The sequence below is a fragment of the Euprymna scolopes genome, chromosome 8, assembly GCF_053919585.1.
Source record: "Euprymna scolopes isolate OS-2025 chromosome 8, ASM5391958v1, whole genome shotgun sequence".
Classification (NCBI taxonomy): Eukaryota; Metazoa; Mollusca; class Cephalopoda; order Sepiida; family Sepiolidae; genus Euprymna; species Euprymna scolopes.
Window position 1 is genome coordinate 145,134,450 of NC_136489.1, and position 17,500 is coordinate 145,151,949.

A 17,500-nucleotide genomic window follows, 5' to 3' on the forward strand; every position below is an offset into this window, starting at 1 on the left:
ATGGCACCAGCATATATCAGAAATAGATCGTTCAATACAAGATTAGGTAAAACACCATATGAAGCATATTTAATCTACTTTCCAGCCCAGAATGCCATAACAAGGGTTAGATGTGTAAAATTCAATAATACATTAAATTTAAAAAATGGCGATCCAGTGGATGAAAAACGGAAAATATTACCTAGCATCTTAATCGATCACAATGAAAATATTAATAATGACGACAATTACAGTAGAACTTATGATGAAAATATTAACCAGACACGTCGATACTCAATAAGGGAGCGAAAAAGGCCAGACTTCTTACAAATTGAAAAGATACAAGATTATGCTGTGGATTACTGTTAGTTGTTGAACAGCGCACTGGAAAGTTATAATGTGGTGATTAATTCAGAAAATCACCAAGAATGGAAACAAGCTATGAAATCCGAATTGAAAGCTTTATCAGAAAATAACACATACGAAATAGTGGCAAAACCAACAGATAAAAATATAATTTCTTCACGCTGGGTTTTTTCCAAAAAAATCACAGCTTCTAAGGCAGTGAAACTTTTAAAGCAAGATTTGTTGCAAAAGGTGTAACAGATATGTGTAAGGAAAAATTCAAGATGGCGCCCGACTCTCTCTTTAACACGGTAAGTTCAGGAAAAGATGTTATAAATGTTGCAGCAATTCAATAATCTTTATACACCGGTTCTGCACGGAATCCTTCATAAACATCCAATCCCAATACACGTGCTCCTTCCCTTAAACGTTTGGGATTCTTGCATTCCAGACCAAACTGAGCCAACTTTTCTTTGACACACGACGCAGACTGTACATCTTCATTGATGTATACGTCATCAATGTAAGCTGACGTTGAGTCCCTCATGGGCTTTTCTTGGGACAATACTGTGTTGACAATAGTCTTCATGATCTGTGGTGCCACATTTAGGCCAAAGCCAAGGCGTGTAAGGCAGTACCTCTGCCCCTGGAACCAAACTGTCTGGAACGGCCACAACGTCTCATCAACTCGCACCTGTAAATAGGCTTTTCGTAAATCCAATATCGAGACATTAGTGCCTTTCTGACGCCATTCCCTCAACTTACTGACACATACATCAGCATCGGCAGTGTAGGCTTCAATATGCTTGTTAAGCTCCCTATAGTCCAGCACGGGCCGTACTTTCGACTTGTTATGCTGGACTACTGCCATCAAGGGTATTAAACCCTTGGGAGGCCCAAGCTTGTCCTCAGGGTAGGGGATTAACCAGCCATCTTGGATCCACGCCTTTAGTTCCCTTTCGTATTCTGCTCGGGCCTCACTGGGTATAGGGTACTCTGCAACCCCATTCTTGAGTTTAGTCGGTGCCATTCCCTCGGTCCACTTCCAAGATGCAATCCAGGCCCTCTTGCGCGAGTCGTAGTCCACTGTAACATCCGGCCGATCGATATGGAGCGCTGCACACACTGGGGCCTCCAAGAATCGCACCTTTCCATCCCGATGAATTGCGACTCCCCCCAGCGCCTTGATGGCATCGTATCCGAGCAACAGGTCAAACCCCAGGAGATTTCCTTGGGTCACGAGCACATTGATCTTAGTGGCTGCACCGGTGTCCGTGTAGATCTTGACAGTTCCAGTTCCACAGCATGTTTGGGTCTCGCCTCCTATCGTGGTGACTTTGATCTTCCTCTTAGTCCAACTTGGACACAGCCTGACGCTCACTATAGTATGCGAACAGCCTGAGTCGAGAAGTGCTGAGCAGGGTATCCTGTTTACGTAGACGGTCATCACTGGTTGCGCCTTGTTCAAATTTTGCTTGGGGAGCAGGGCGGCGCTGACGTCCTCTCCCCTGATACGTTTCCCACACAGTTTTGGGCTAGATGCCCCAAACCGCCACAATTAAAACAGCGCACACGCCCCCTGTTGGTGCAATTCCTTGCAAAATGTCCGCGTCGGCCGCAGCGAAAACATTTCCCATTGCTTGCAGGGTTCTGATTCGGAATCTCCCGAGCGCCAATCTGGCCTGTCTGTGTCGCCATCACAACTGGTTCCCCCAGGTCCTCCTCATCTTTGATGATGGCTTGAGCACATTCCATCAAGTGTTCCATGGTTGTTGTTGAAACGCTGGTTGAGGCTCTCAGTAGCTGCTTCACCCGAGTGGGAAGGCCCGTCACAAACGCGTACGCGAGCGTCCGTTCCGACACCCCTCCACCGAACAGAACTGCGAGTTTCTTTAACTCAGCGAAGAAAACGTCCACGCTTTCCTCTGGTAGAAGTTTTCGGGAAGCAAATTTTTCATAGGCCGTACAAGGATCCATGGCAAATGCCTTGTACAGCGCAGCTTTAATTGCGGTGACATCTCCCTTTTCGGCAGCACTGAGTTGCTGATATACACTCAAGGCACCCCCAGCCAATCTCAGGGGAATCACAGTGTGTACCCTTTTCACCTCACAAAGGTCGCACGTCAGCTCGACCCTTTCAACCCAGTCGACGATGGACGGGGACCCGTCAAACTCGGGTATGAGCTTTAAGTCAAATTTCGACTCGGTCATAGTCCTAGAGGCCAAATAGCCGAAATAGCTTGTAACAGATATGTGTAAGGAAAAATTCAAGATGGCGCCCGACTCTCTCTTTAACACGGTAAGTTCAGGAAAAGATGTTATAAATGTTGCAGCAATTCAATAACCGTATATACACCGGTTCTGCACGGAATCCAACAACGGTAAAATATCGTCACACGGCACAAGAAGCAACAGCCACACGATTCCCCGGCCAACTCAATCGTCGCTCTCCCAACGTCTTTTTCCTCACCCGCTTTTATCGTCGTTCTAGGCCGGCTAAATTTGCATATTCCGAGAATTCGTGTGACTTTGTGAGACATCATACTTTACAATACTTTTTTTTTTCTATTTTTGGTCGGTAACGCTGAGCTGGTCTCGAGGTAAGTCTTTTCATCTCATCCGTCTCTCCCACGTACCCATACAACACGCAAACACGCGGGCGCTTATCTCCTGGATGCACGTTACAAAAGGTTTTTCACAAATTTCTGGAGTGGAATATTTTGCAACATTTTCACCAATGACAAATTTAATGACAATTAGAATTTTATTACAACTTGCCGCTAAATACAATTTAAAAATACATCAAATGGATGTAAAAAATGCTTATTTAAATGCTCCGATTGACTGTGAAATCTATATTTACCCTCCAGAGGGATTTAAAATGAAAAATAAAAATTGCGTGTGGAAACTGAATAAATCGTTATATGGACTAAAACAAAGTGCACACAATTGGAATTTAACACTCCATAATTATTTAATAGAACAGGAATTCGAGCAATGTCCCGGGCATGACGTTAAACTGTGACCATTTCTATCTTACTAACCAAATTAACCAACTAATACTTAACATAATGTTTCCAGATTTTGTTAAAAAAAACAAACAAAACAAACAAAATAGTCACGTTTTAAAACCTTTTCTTTGTAAATTTCCTCTTTGTCAAATAATTTTTTATATCATTTTTTATTTTGGCAAACATTTGTCAAAAACAAAACAAAACAAAAAATGTATATTTGTGAATTTTTGGGCATATGTTTATATGTATTTGAAAAGTATTCTATTTGTATGTTTATATATATTTGAAAAGTGTTTGTTTTTATATGTATCAAAAAAAAAAAATTCAATATCATTTACAAAAAAAAAATGGCTTCTTTTTGCACACATTATACCAATATATTAACAATTCCTTTTGACCAATGAGAATAAAGACAACTCCCCCCCCCAAAAAAAACAAAAAAACAATTATTTTATTTGTTTATTTTTATTTGCTCATTTATTTGTTTATTTCATTTTTATTTATTTTCTTTTTCTTTCCTTTTCTCAAGTCAAACCAAAAATTGAATCCAAAAGGTTTTTTCCATTATATCAAAAAAGGGTGTGTGTAAACTATTTTTGACTCCTAGTAAGAGGTATGAGACCAATGAATTCGTCAATCGTTTTTATGACCACCGGCTGTGCTAAACAACTAATAAAAACCTTCCAAAGTTACTATAAAAAATTGTCGAATTTTGGATCCAATCAGTTCGCCGTTAACTACGTCACGGGCCATATTTGATTCTTGGCCGCCATCTTGGTGACTGCCAATTACACTCAGGATCTGATCTGAACTACGCTGCCATCTTTGTTCAACATAATGTCTCAACACTTAACAATTTCTGACCACAGTTCCCGCGGATAGAATAACAAATGCCACTCAAAATGCTGATCATGTTGTAATATTGGTAGGCATCACTCTAAACTCTCGACCCCAAGTTGAAGAGCTATTATTCAAAACGACAAAGGACTCCAAAAAAGCAGAGTGGGAAGCCATCGAAGGTCACATCAGAGATGCCCCATGAAGTGGTATCTTTTCCGTTCCTGTGTAACAGTGTGCAAATGAAGCTACTGAATATTTTAAAATAGCAATTGAAGCATATGTTCCCACACAGAAGTTCTATAGAAAACTCCCCAATGGTTCGCTTCTATTTGCACAACTTTCATTGCTCAAAAGCAACATGCATTCCACAAACTAATTCAACTTAAATTCAGTATAAATAGACAAACTATGTAGAAGCTAGAAATACTTGCAAGAGTGAAATGGCTGTAGCCAAGAGAAGGCTGAACTCACCAGAAAATGCATTCAGTCACAGAAATTAGGAACTTGCAATTTCTGGAAAATCTATAATAGTATAGGTTATAAACAATTCTCCCACTATCTAATAACCTTGAGGTTGTTTGTATGGCAACCAAGAAGACAAACCTGCTTGTCCGGCAGTTTGCCACCAATGCCACTTTAGACTCAACAAACCACCAATCCCAAATTTCTTTTTGTGGACAGAAGTCACACTCGATGATCTGTAAATGACCTCTTCCCATTTTTGTGATGTCATAAAAACCTGGGCACCTCGAAGGTGTGATAGTCTTATCTCATCCCTGTTATACTATTTAAAAAATGCTCCACTGAGGTTGACTTTGTTCTCTTCAAACTTATCAGCATAACCGAATCTTGTTTTCCTGACTGCTGGAAAATTGCTTCTGGTATACCAGTTTTCAAGAATTCTGGTGGACTGACCCACTCAGTTATTGTTCATTAGCTTCTTCCCTCTTTTCACCCAAATCTTTGAGTCCTTAATCAACCAAGCACTAATCCACCATATTATAGATAATATAATTCTTTCTGACAGACAGTATGGATTTAGGAAAGCCCGTTCTACTGCAGATATCCTAACTGTAATCCTCAAACGTATATACCATGCACTGGATAAAGCAAAGGAGGCTAGGGCAGTAGCTGTAGATAATCTAAGGCATTTGGCAGGGTTTGACATGACAGCCTTCTCATGAAAATTAAACTATATGCTATTACTGGATGAATCTTTCTCAGATAAGAAAAAATCCAGGTTATCTTTGATGATCATACATTAAAACATGATATAAGTGTGGGTATGCCACAGGAGTCTTTATTGTTTCTGATCTTCATAAATGTCATAATTGTGTACGAGATGGGTATTTTTGCCGATAGCACTATAACAGACTAAAGGAAAAAATGAATCAACATATATTTAAAGAAATGGATAAAGCTTAGAGGAAGACTTCCAGTTTGTAGGGGAATGGGGACTAAAATGAATGATAACATTTAATGCTGCCAAGACTAAGCTTCGTTTCTTTTAATAATTCTAAGAAACTCTCACAACTACTGATTTCCATGGCTAATGATACTCTATCTGAAAGTACTATGTTCAAACTGCTCGGACTCCAGGAAACATGAATTGGAACAAATATATTAAGGTCATTACCAAAACTGCTGCAAAGAAGGTGGGCTCTCTCTACTAAAAGATTACTCACACCTGAATGTATTCTGTGCCTCTACAAAACCACTATTTGCCGATTCGTGGAATATTCTTATCACAGCTGGGCTAGTGCATCTACCACTAGTCTCTCGCTCTTAGGCAGGGTTCAAAAAAGGGTCACTAACCTAATAGGTTCCATACTAGCAACTAATCTTCAGCCTTTGTCCCATCGCCAAAATATTGCATCTCTGTACTTGTTTTTCAAGTATTTTAATGAAATGTGCTCTGATAAACTCTTGTACCCCCTCTTCATAAATACCCCCAACTAACCCAACAAGCAACAGAATCCCACCTCTACACTGTAGAGATCTTTAGATGCTAGAGAACCGTCTACTCAAATAGTTTCTTCCCCTGAACTGCTAGATTTTGGAATTCCCTCCCAAGTCCATGCTTCCCTAAATATGCTGACATGCAGAAGTTCAAGTGTTATCTCGTTACTCAACTCCCTGCATAATATCCCTGGAAATTTGGTCCCAATTAGCAGCCCCAATACTCTTGCAGTATTTGACCCGGATCCTCAGGATTTTTCGTCAATCATGGCTTTGGCTCGACCGGCAATCACTGGATTAAGCTGGGCATTGTTCACATGTTGAAACGTTAAATGGTACCAAACCAAAATGCTGAAACCCTCCTTCCAATAATAAACAAATATGTTCTGCCAGGGACCAAAGGCAACAACGGATCATGTCAAAATGATGTGGAAGGAAGCAAAACAGCGAAACAAGAATGTGGAACCAACCGGAAGCTTCTTGTTACATATCTAATTGAATTTATGTGGAGACATAACATTTGTTGATAAAAAATTCTGTACTTTCACCTAACAGTTTACGGTTTTCATAAAAATTATTCATCTTTTCTTATGAAAAATAATTTCTGTTAACAAAAAAAAAACGTTTACTACAAATTTTCTGGGGGAAAAAATCTGTACTAACAATTTACAGTAAAAAAACATTAATCTTTTCTCAAAAAACAAAAAACAAACATTTTTGTTGAATAAAATAAAATTAAAAAAAAACAATACAAAATACAACTTTTCTTAAAAAACAAATAAATATTCAGTAAATTTATGGTAGAGTAAAGTTATTTTTATTTATTGTATTTTCATTTTTTCCTCCCGAAATTGTTTTGAAATTCGTCCGTTTTTGTTACTTTGCTTGGTTTAATCTGGTGATTGTTGGTCGATCCCAAGCCATGATTGACAGAAAATCCCAAGGATCCATGTCAAATAGTGCAAGAATGCCTTGTTTAGGATGTAATAAGAGTAAAAAAAAAAAAAAAAAAAAAAAAACTGATAAACTCTCATGAATTAGATGATTGTTTAAAATAAATAAAATAAAAAGCTTAAAGGCCTTAGAAATTAAATTGATTTTTGTGTTTAGAATTATAATTTTTTATGTTTTTTTTTCAGCAATTCTGGAGAATGTCTTGATGGTTAAAAAAGATACAATTAATGCTGATGTTCTGGAGTTATTGAAAAAATCTCAATTCAATGTACGACAACTGGAAGTATACTTGAGAATTATTCTGGTAAGTTAAGAAATTAGTTTTGTTTTCTTTTTAAAACTTAAATCATTTTACTTACTCCCTCACTACATTTGGGCAATTTAAACATCTTACACTAATGAAGAATAAATAAATCTTTAATAGTAAATTTTAATTACAATTATGAGTATTTATAGAGTTTAATGTAGCATAGTTGGGATATTTTTCAGTCTCCATGGTATGTTCACTTTGTCAACAGGACCTGCTGGTTGCATATCTGTGTTGATGTGGCAATCAAAGTTCCCATCTTCTCTTTATCATTGTCTTATTCTTCTTTATAAAAAACAGAATGGTAGTCTTCATGCAGGTTTTGATGTCTCACGACCGAGTGCAGCTAAGCTGATTTTTGTTGGTGAGGCATGTCAACACTCCAATTTGAGTCATATTCTTCTGATTAGTTAAAAATATAGCAAATCAGAATTTGATTTTGCAACAGTTCCCTGAGGCCTCATTTCGATTTATACATGGATTTGTATAAGATGTGCATTTGGGCTGTCAACCTTTTTGGAATTAAAACATTTTTTATTCAAGTTGTGTTTGAAAAACTTTGATAGAATCTTAGCAATTCCATGCTTTTGATGAAACAATGCAAGTTATCAAGTGGAAGTATCGAATGAATTCCACTATTTTGCTATGGAATTGGAATTCATGCATTCATTACATCCAACCCAAGTCAAATGTAATACAGGGTGCCCCCCCCAAAAAAAAACGGGCCCCAACTCTAACTTGGCGCTGTTTTTTGGTGTTTTGTCCGAATGAAATGAAACTTTGGTCATAACCAGTTTATTATATTCAAAACATCACATCAATGGCATTTTTTTCTCCGTTCTACAGCATATGTTCTAGATGGCCTCCATTTAGCTTTTGTTTTTTTTTTAGTCACCCTGTATAACAGTTACAGACAAAGAAAAAAAATAAAAATCCGCGTCGACGTTTTTTTCTTTTTTAACAGAAAGCATTTATTTACAATTATTCTCCAGCCTCGATATCACTTAAAAAGTCTATTGTTGCCACATGTCCATCTAACTTGGTGCGCTTCTCCTCCCTCCAACTGCATGCTGGCGACAACCGGCCTATTCTTGCCTTCACTTTATACATCTGTCTCCTTCACCATCGACATTTTTTCCCAACAGCATAGTGTCCTTTTTTTCTTTATCTTCAACTATCTGTCAACTTGCGCACACTTCCTAATTTGCATATGCATTCAAACGCTGCTGCTGCTAATACAATCGTTTGCGATCCATCCTTCAGCTGCTGCTCATTCTCTTATATCTGCTCATACGCAAAGTAATTATAGCCCGCAAAGTGTCTATTTTTCAGGAAAATAACACATTGTAGCCAGCAACAGGGTTAGACAAATGAACTAAGCCATGTAGCTACATCGTCAAAATCCACATGATGCAATGATATGAACACATAACAGAAGACACTTGCAGCTATTGTATAGACCACAACGAAGAATCATTCCCAACAACCAACTCAAGCAATCAAACAAGATGATCCAAAATCATCATTACAACAAAGCTGTAACCTTACAGAAAGTGTCAATATCCCCATACAACTGCAAACACAATCCAACCAAATATGAAAAGTACCATCGCCATCAAACCGACCTAAAAGAACAAAAAAATACTCCAACAAAATTTAAATACTTCATTTTATATATAAAACAAGAACTTCTTGTTGACAAAAAGAAAGTGATAAGATTAACATTTTCTTCAAACCAATATGGCGGATAAACAATCATAGAATCTTAATGTGTGTTTGTATTAATTCTTAGCTGTCCAAGTGTAAACTATTACATAAATATGTATATTCAAACCTTAAATTTTGAATGTTATGTCTGCTGAATTTTCAATTCGCGCTTAACAAATTCCAGAGCAAACTTGAATCATAAAATTTATTTCTGCTACTATCGAATTTTGGCATTCTTGAATTCACACTGGTTCTGATAAGTTAGTGACTCATATTCAGGGCAGATAATGAAAAGGTAGCTACACAGAAAGAAGTCGGATTTTTGATGTCGTCCACTTTATTATATATTATATTTCGTTCAGTTGTGCTCTAACTTTTTATTCTGTGGAGTTAATATAATTGCTTTGGTCTTTCTTCAATGGCTCTGCACGCATCACTGACATCAATAATTATGAAAAGTCATGCAAAGTCAGGAAATTCAATGATTGTCTGTGAAAATAGCTGATTTTTTATTTCATTTAATTCAAGTAAACAACGTTAATAATGGAAACTATATCTTAGCTAATGTGATGTTGGGGCTTTTATTTCTATAATTCCATGTATTCAGGATTAAGCATGCATATCTTGCTGCCTACAATATAACCAAGAAACTTGACCTCTTTAGAAAAGAAATGCATTTTCTGGATTTAATATTAGTCCAAATTTTCAAATAGTGAGATCATATCCATATCAAATATCTTATTGTAAACCAGGGTCAGAACTTTTGCTATGCAGCAGGTGACGATCTACTTGGCAGTTTTAAGAGTAAATGTCAGCATACTGATAGCATCTGTCATTCCATGTAAATATTGTTTTGTGACAATTGTACTCATTGATAATTTAGCCATTTAATATGAATCAGATGAGTCTGCTGCTGACATTGGTTTCCCTGATAGTTTTTTAGTTAGAATTTTTTTCTAGAAAAGACACAGAGAACTTACAGGAGGTACCATGTGAAAGTTGTCAACATTTTGAGTGAAACTGTTTATGCAGAACGAACTATAACAGATTCGAAGTTGGTAAACCCAGGCAGTCAGTGTCAATAACCACTTACTGTCACCAACCCTTATTGTAGTAGTTGTAGCATAGAAGAGATCTCCCTGCGAGATCGAGTGAGAGTTAAGCTAATTTGCATATAAATTGACTCACACAAAGAGCAAAGAGCATAAAACTGGTTGACATCTAAAAGGCAAATGACACATGCTATCTGAGTATTCACTGCGACGAACGGACCTCGCTAAAGTGATGACCCCTTCTTCGATGAGCACATTATCAGTGTACGGAAAGAAACATAATCGACCTAACATCGGTTTAAACATCCTACTGGAATTACAAAAGAGCAACTAGCTCAAACAAAAAAAAACATTTTTGCTTCGGACGAACAGATTATTCATTGTTGTAAGTCTTAACTTAAACTACATTGAATAATTTGCTTTAGTTTTGATAACATTTTTTTTCTTCAAGTAAAAAATTACTACAAAGTACTACAGAAGAACACTAAAAAGACGATTTTTCCTTTTAGTATTATTTATTAATTGTGACATTTTATATTTTGAAAAAAAAAAACAAAAAAAAAACGTTTTTTTTGTGTGCAAATTTCTCTTGGACAGCTAGTCCATAAAATTTTCTTTTGTTCATTTGATCCGTTCATTGTATTTTTTTTTTTTTTGAAAAAAAAAAGAGAAAAAAAAAGAGTTTTATATCTCTACCGCCATTTGCAGAAGATGCAAAATTATGGTTTGTACAAGTGGACGCCTTTTTGGAAATTTACGAAGTCGCCCCACATAATCAGCCATGCATTTTGTGTTGTGGCATGCCGGCACCATTAACTAAAATAGTTTGGGATATAATAACTAACCCACCTCAAGAAAAAAAACTCAATGACTGGACGTTATGGAAGAACTCACCAGTTTAAAACGTGTTAGCTGTGACATGCACATTGGAAAATTCGACGGCTGGACGGTTGTTGATTCAACAAACGCATAGGGAACCTGATCAACACAAACGATGCACACCGACATGAGTACAAACTCGCCTGTACTTAGCACTGCAGACTGTTTATGCAGAACGAACTATAACAGATTCGAAGTTGGTACACTCAGGTAGGCAGTCAGTGTCAATAACCACTTACTGTCACCAACCCTTATTGTAGTAGTTGTAGCATAGAAGAGATCTCCCTGCGAGATCGAGTAAGAGTTAAGCTAATTTACATATAAATCGACTCACACAAAGAGCAAAGAGCATAAAACTGGTTGACATCTAAAAGGCAAACGACACATGCTATCTGAGTATCCACCATGACGAACGGACCCCGCTAAATAGTGATTGTGGATATTAAGTGACTCAAACTAATTGATGCCATTACAAATGCTGTTGTCGAACAAATGGTTGCTATTGGGTAAGGGAAAATATTGACGAAAACTTTATTGTTTTTTTTTTTAAGATTCATAACTACAGTTTTCTTTTCCATAAGTATAGGTGATTGAATGTTGCTTATACAATTTATTTTCTTTTCAACCATAATCAAGGCTCGTTCAGTCTTTAACAGACCATAGATACACACACAGGGGTGCCTGCGCGTGAAATTTTCGTGGCAGGAGGTGTTCAATCTCCAACCACATCTCTCCTGAGTCAACATTGTTAAATACCAGTGGCAAGTGAAGTTTATGAACAGGACGACTGGAAACAAATGCCGAGATAAACGGAGAGCACACAGAGCTTAGAATTTCCAAATGGTCACCCATCTGGTACTGACCAGGTTTAACGTTGCTTAACTTCGGTGATCTGACAAGAACCGCTGTGTCAATGCAATTATGCCGTATATTCAACTATAATATATATATATTGTATGTTAACATAAAAGCAAATTAAAACAGATTTTTATCAACAAAAATAAAATACATACTTTTAATAGGATTATTTGTGTTGATGTTGTTAAATTTTTTCTAGTTTGCATTAAGAATATTTTATAGAAATAAAACAGATATATGTATGTATGTATGTGTGTGAAAATATTTAACCGATAAACTCTTAAACTACAGGTCACATAACACTGAAATTAACAGGAAATAGTAATCATACACCAAGAATGGTTTATAACATTGGATGAATAACATATGTTGGCGAGTTGAAATGCAAAATGTTCTTTTAAATTTGCCGACATATTTTTATTACTTTTGTGTGTAAATTCATTCAGAATTTTAAATATTTCCTATCGATCTGTCTGTAACTCAAATGGTAGGGAACGCGGCTGGAGCACTAAATGATTTAGTTTCGATTCTAGCTGATAGCACCAAAGTCATGTTTAAAAAATCTTTTGAAATCAGTATCATATATTAATTACAATATAATATTCAATAGAGAATTAGCTCTGTAAAAATAAGTACAAAATCTGTATGAATTAAAATATATTTAAGCATATTTTACAACTGAGCAAGGCCGCCCCACTATGTGAATAAAATCCTGTATCACATATGTTTACACTTATTGAATTAAAATAGAAATGCTTTATAATTATATAGTTATATAAGTTTATTTAAAAAAAAACTTTTAATATTTTACATCCCTTCAAGTCCAATGTGAACAAGTTCTTAATGAACCGTCTCCTTAAGTAATCCAGTTTACCATATTTCCACTACTAACGATTCCTATGATATTGTCCCATAGACTACTGTGCACTCATTAACCCTTATCCTCGAGTGATCTCCAGGCCTTGATAATTAATATAGAGAAGTTTTTCTTTTTATGTTTGATGTTATTCTTCAAATCAAATGACTACAGACTTTCAGCATGAAATCAACAGCAATTAGTTTGCTTACATTTATTTACTGGCCTCCGTATGGAACTGTACGGTTCTGAAATGATAGAATTTGTATCTTGTCATGACGAAATTATCAAAAATACATTTTTAGAAATACTAGCAGGCCACCCAGCATTGTTCAGTCATAAAATATGCATAAATATTATATTTTAATTAATTCAGAATTATTATTGATTATAAACAGAAATACCACAGGTATTAAATGTAACCTTAAATTCTTAAAAAAAAAAAATTAAGTAAAAAAACAGAAAAAAAAGAGACATGTGCACGCGAGGATTATGTTTTTTATAAACAGTTCACTTCTTGTAAGTAAAAAAGAAAAAAAATACTCGAGCTGAGATCGAAACCAAAACCTAAAAACAGTAAGTCAAGAACGATAACCATTAGGCCAGCTTGGCACGGTCTTTTAAAAGTGTTTTCAAGCCTACTTATTCTTAATATAAAGAAGCTGTCATGTAAACAATTCACGCATGTGCATTCATGAAACAGTTAACAAATAGATAAAAATCCGATGACCCTCACGTACCAACTTTTCAATTTTGATCCCTTAGCAATCCTTTTTCTGGATGAAATCTGATTAAAAAGTTTTCCATGCCTGAATACCCTATATACCAAATTTCAAGCCTGTAGATTAAAAATTTGTTAAGTCTATGGGTTGAGAAGTGTCCTCACACACACACACACACACACACACACACACACACACACACATTCTCACTTTTCTAGATATTATAGATAAATGTTCATGATATATCTATAAGCAAACTAGGAGATAATAGATGTTTTTTATTTTAAGAATGATGTGATCAGCTGTGCAAGATTGGTGGAAGCTCATGAGAAACAATTAAAAGATCGTCTGGAACAACTGCAAAACACAGTCCAAGCCAAAGCAGCTGTACCAACTGCACAAGTGTATGTAAGTATGAAGTAACACTGAAATTAATAAAAAATGACATTCTTCTTTTAACAAATTATTTAATCAGTGTAAAACAATATGAGAGTAAACTAGATGAATTCAGAAATAAATTTAAACAAAAATGAACTCGCAAACTATTGGAGAATCTGTAAATTTATATAATATATATTCTGTACGATTGTACGTATTTCTATATAAATACCTATCTATGATTTTTTTTAATTAAAAATTGAAATCGGATTATTGATTAAACATAAGATACTTCCAAAACATCCGAAAGAATTTGACTCTGGTCGTGAATGATCTGTTACTTAGAAAACATTTTTCCAATATGATTTTATTGTCCGAATCTGTATTATTGCATTACCAAGTACAGTTGTTTGAGGAGTACCAATTTCTTTATAGTCTGGTGAGATAGAATCCCGAGACGTTTTATCTGTTGCAAAGGCTGATGTGTATGGAGGTCAGTTTTATAACTTGTTGGTTGCAAAAACAATACAAACATGGACAGAGAAGGATAACAACATAGAAATTACGTTGAATATAAAAGTAAACAGTAAAATTGTAATTATTCATGTTCAAATAAGAACATGAATAATTACAATTGTTAAAGGCTAAAGTCTGGCAAAACTATGGCAGGATAGTTCAGTCGATCTCCTAAAGCTCTCTCAATCTGGCCCAAGCTGTGTCAAACTCACAACTGTTTCAACTATCACAAACCCTAGACTGTCTGTAAACTATCCCAAAACTCATAGCTACTCCCAAAACTGACCATAAACTAATTCTAAACATATTGACCAATCTTTTGTTCGGTCCTTTATCTTAAATCAAGACCACACCTTGATTAACAATCCTATTTAGCTTCCTTAGTATACCTTGGTAAACAACTATCTCTATTATTTTGCTGATAAACTTATTTCCTCTTTTTTGTTATATTTTCCCTCTTTTTTTCTCTTCTTTCCTCTGTTTTGTTTTAATTCCTAACACTTTGGGGTTGAGGCGTCGATCATATCACCCAACTTGTCATTATATTACAAAAACAAAAATCAGTCATATTACATAAATAGTATCACATTAGAATAGGATCCTGGTGGCTGAGTCAGTCTTCCACTTTGCACTACTTAAACTAGATGGGAGATTTGAAAAGCCTGATTCAATCAATCGGTTGGTCACCTTATGCCTTAGTATCATTAAGTTCATCCCCAATCGTATTATTCAATTTGATGAAAATAATGTCAAAATCTTTTTTTCCTTTTTTTTTTCAAATAAATACTACAAGGCAGTGGCTGAAGGTCAATTGTGTTGAAAACAAAGAAGGTTACTAAGGAGTTATTGTTTTAAAGAACAATGTTTTCTGGAAGTAATGTCTTCAAAGAGTAATGTTTTCTTGGAGTAGTGTTTTCTGAAAATAATGCTTCTGTCTTCTCTGTAAAATTTTCTTCTAAGAATAACGTATTCTGAAAGCAATGTATTCAGAGAGTATTGCACTGTGAAAGCATTTTTTCTGAAAGTTCTCTCTCTGTAAAATTTCATTTTAAGAATAATGTATTTTTGAGAAGTTTTTTTCTAAGAGTAATTTAATGTGTTCTGAGAGAGCCATGTATTGTAAGAATATAAAATAATTATTTTATAGAATTATATTTGATAACTTTATTTGAAATTAAATAACATGTAGATGGTTGATATGCTGTAAAACAAACTAAACCGATTTTGATCAAAATCTATTCTGTTTGAGGAATTAATATTACCTCTGCTTACATCTTCTAAGATATATATATATACCCTCTCCACCAGATATTTCGGCAGAATGGATACAAATAAAAGAAACTATTCTCCGGATATTGAGTACTGTAAAGACCCCCCTAAAAAATAAGAATAAGTCATTACAACTTTTGTTTCAATAAAAATAGCAGCGAATGCCTGTGCGATCGCAAAAAAAAAAAAAAAAAAAAAAATAATAGCCAAGTAGGTAGAACCTCTAAAAAAATGAAGATCTACCAAAAATTAATTCCAAAAAACAAATAAATTAAATTTTTTGTCATTTTATGTTTCTAATGTAATCTTCCCACCTCCAAAATAAAAAATTGAATTTGTCATATTTTAGGGTTCATTTTGTTTATAGAATTGTTAGGTGAAAGTACAGAATGGTGTCATAAAAATTAATTAAATTTATCATTATTTTATGTTTCAAATGTAATTCCCGCCCCCACCAGAAAAAACTGTATTTTCATGTTTTGCCCCACCCTCCTCGATCATCAAACTTGAAAAAATGCTAGAGATGACATGTCTCGTTGAACGCTTTGTAGCCAAAAAGTGGGTCCTCACTTTACGTTAAATTTATATAGAAAAGTGATTCCCCACTTTAAAATGTTAATTTTCTTTTTTTTTTCCAAATTTCTTCTTTCATATTATTTATAAAGGCTGTTTAAATGTATTAGGGCCCCAACAAGTAGGTCCTATTTTTTTCTTAGGGGTTAAACAACGCTGTAACGTCGTAAAATTTTACCTTTTTTTAAAATTAGAAATTTAAGTTTGTAATCGATGAGATTAACGTGAAAAAAGAAAGAAAAGTGTAAATTGTGGAATTCAGAGGGGGGCAGTAGATCTTAATTTTTGTTTTAGGTATTAAACGACACTGGATCACATCTTAAAAACTTACCGATTTCTGTATAGCTGTTTAAACAATAATAACAACAAACAAATAAAATGTTCGGAAGATTCTAAGGGGCAAATAACTCTAAAAGTTTTTTTAAAAATTCGATGTTGGAATAATAATTCCAAATAAATTAAGTATATTATCAATATAATTATTGTTTAAAATTTATTAAATAATAATTTTAAATAGAACACTTAAAACAATTCTGTCGCTAGAAATATTTATTAACATACCGCTATTTAATAAAATCGATTTTTCTTAATGTCATATGCAAATGAGATGATCTCTTAATTGTATCTAGTTTGCAAGAATCACACTATATCTGGAAATAAATGAAAGAGTAAAGTAGTGAACCTCTTGTATATATTAATCAAATTGTGAACAAACAAATAAAAAGACAGGAATACAAATTTATATATATATATATATATATATATATATATATATATCACATAAGCCTTGGCTATTCAGAGAAAAATTTAATATTTCCTTCAAAAACGCTTTATTTATAAACAATTGAAAACTATTTCAAGAACATATATTTTTATGATATACAAAATATCACTGATGGTGGGATACAGAAGCTTCATCGGTGGATAAAAATTCCACACTTAAGCTGAAGAATTAAAATTCACTAATCACATCATTTATACATATTTGCTTTTCACTCCTTAACTATATATATATATATATATATATATATATATATATATATATATATATATATATATAAAGCTGAACGTCTGTGTGTGTGTCTGGTCACGAATAGGCTCCTATATGGTTGACTATTATAGAAAACTGATCACATATAATGATAGAAGTTGTAACGAGACACAGGAATAGGTATGTTTGATCTGGCACGCGCCTGGTCCACAAAGTATGGAAATAAAAAATTTGAAAATTAAAAAAAAAAAACGCTTACAAGTGTTTTTGATATAGATGTACATAATAATACTTTGATAAG

The 17,500-nt window shown here is 34.7% G+C and overlaps 1 protein-coding gene across 3 annotated transcripts in view; it reads left to right on the forward strand.

The window, feature by feature from the left end:
• The window catches only part of LOC145283811 (cilia- and flagella-associated protein 206-like), a 340,960-nt gene that overhangs the window by 169,154 nt on the left and 154,306 nt on the right, over nt 1-17,500 (forward strand). For all 3 annotated transcript variants that reach the window (XM_080132896.1, XM_080132898.1, XM_080132897.1), the window contains 2 exons: nt 7,277-7,395; nt 13,761-13,880. In XM_080132896.1, the coding sequence (XP_079989022.1) occupies nt 7,277-7,395; nt 13,761-13,880 (239 nt within the window). The remainder of the gene's footprint in view (nt 1-7,276; nt 7,396-13,760; nt 13,881-17,500) is intronic.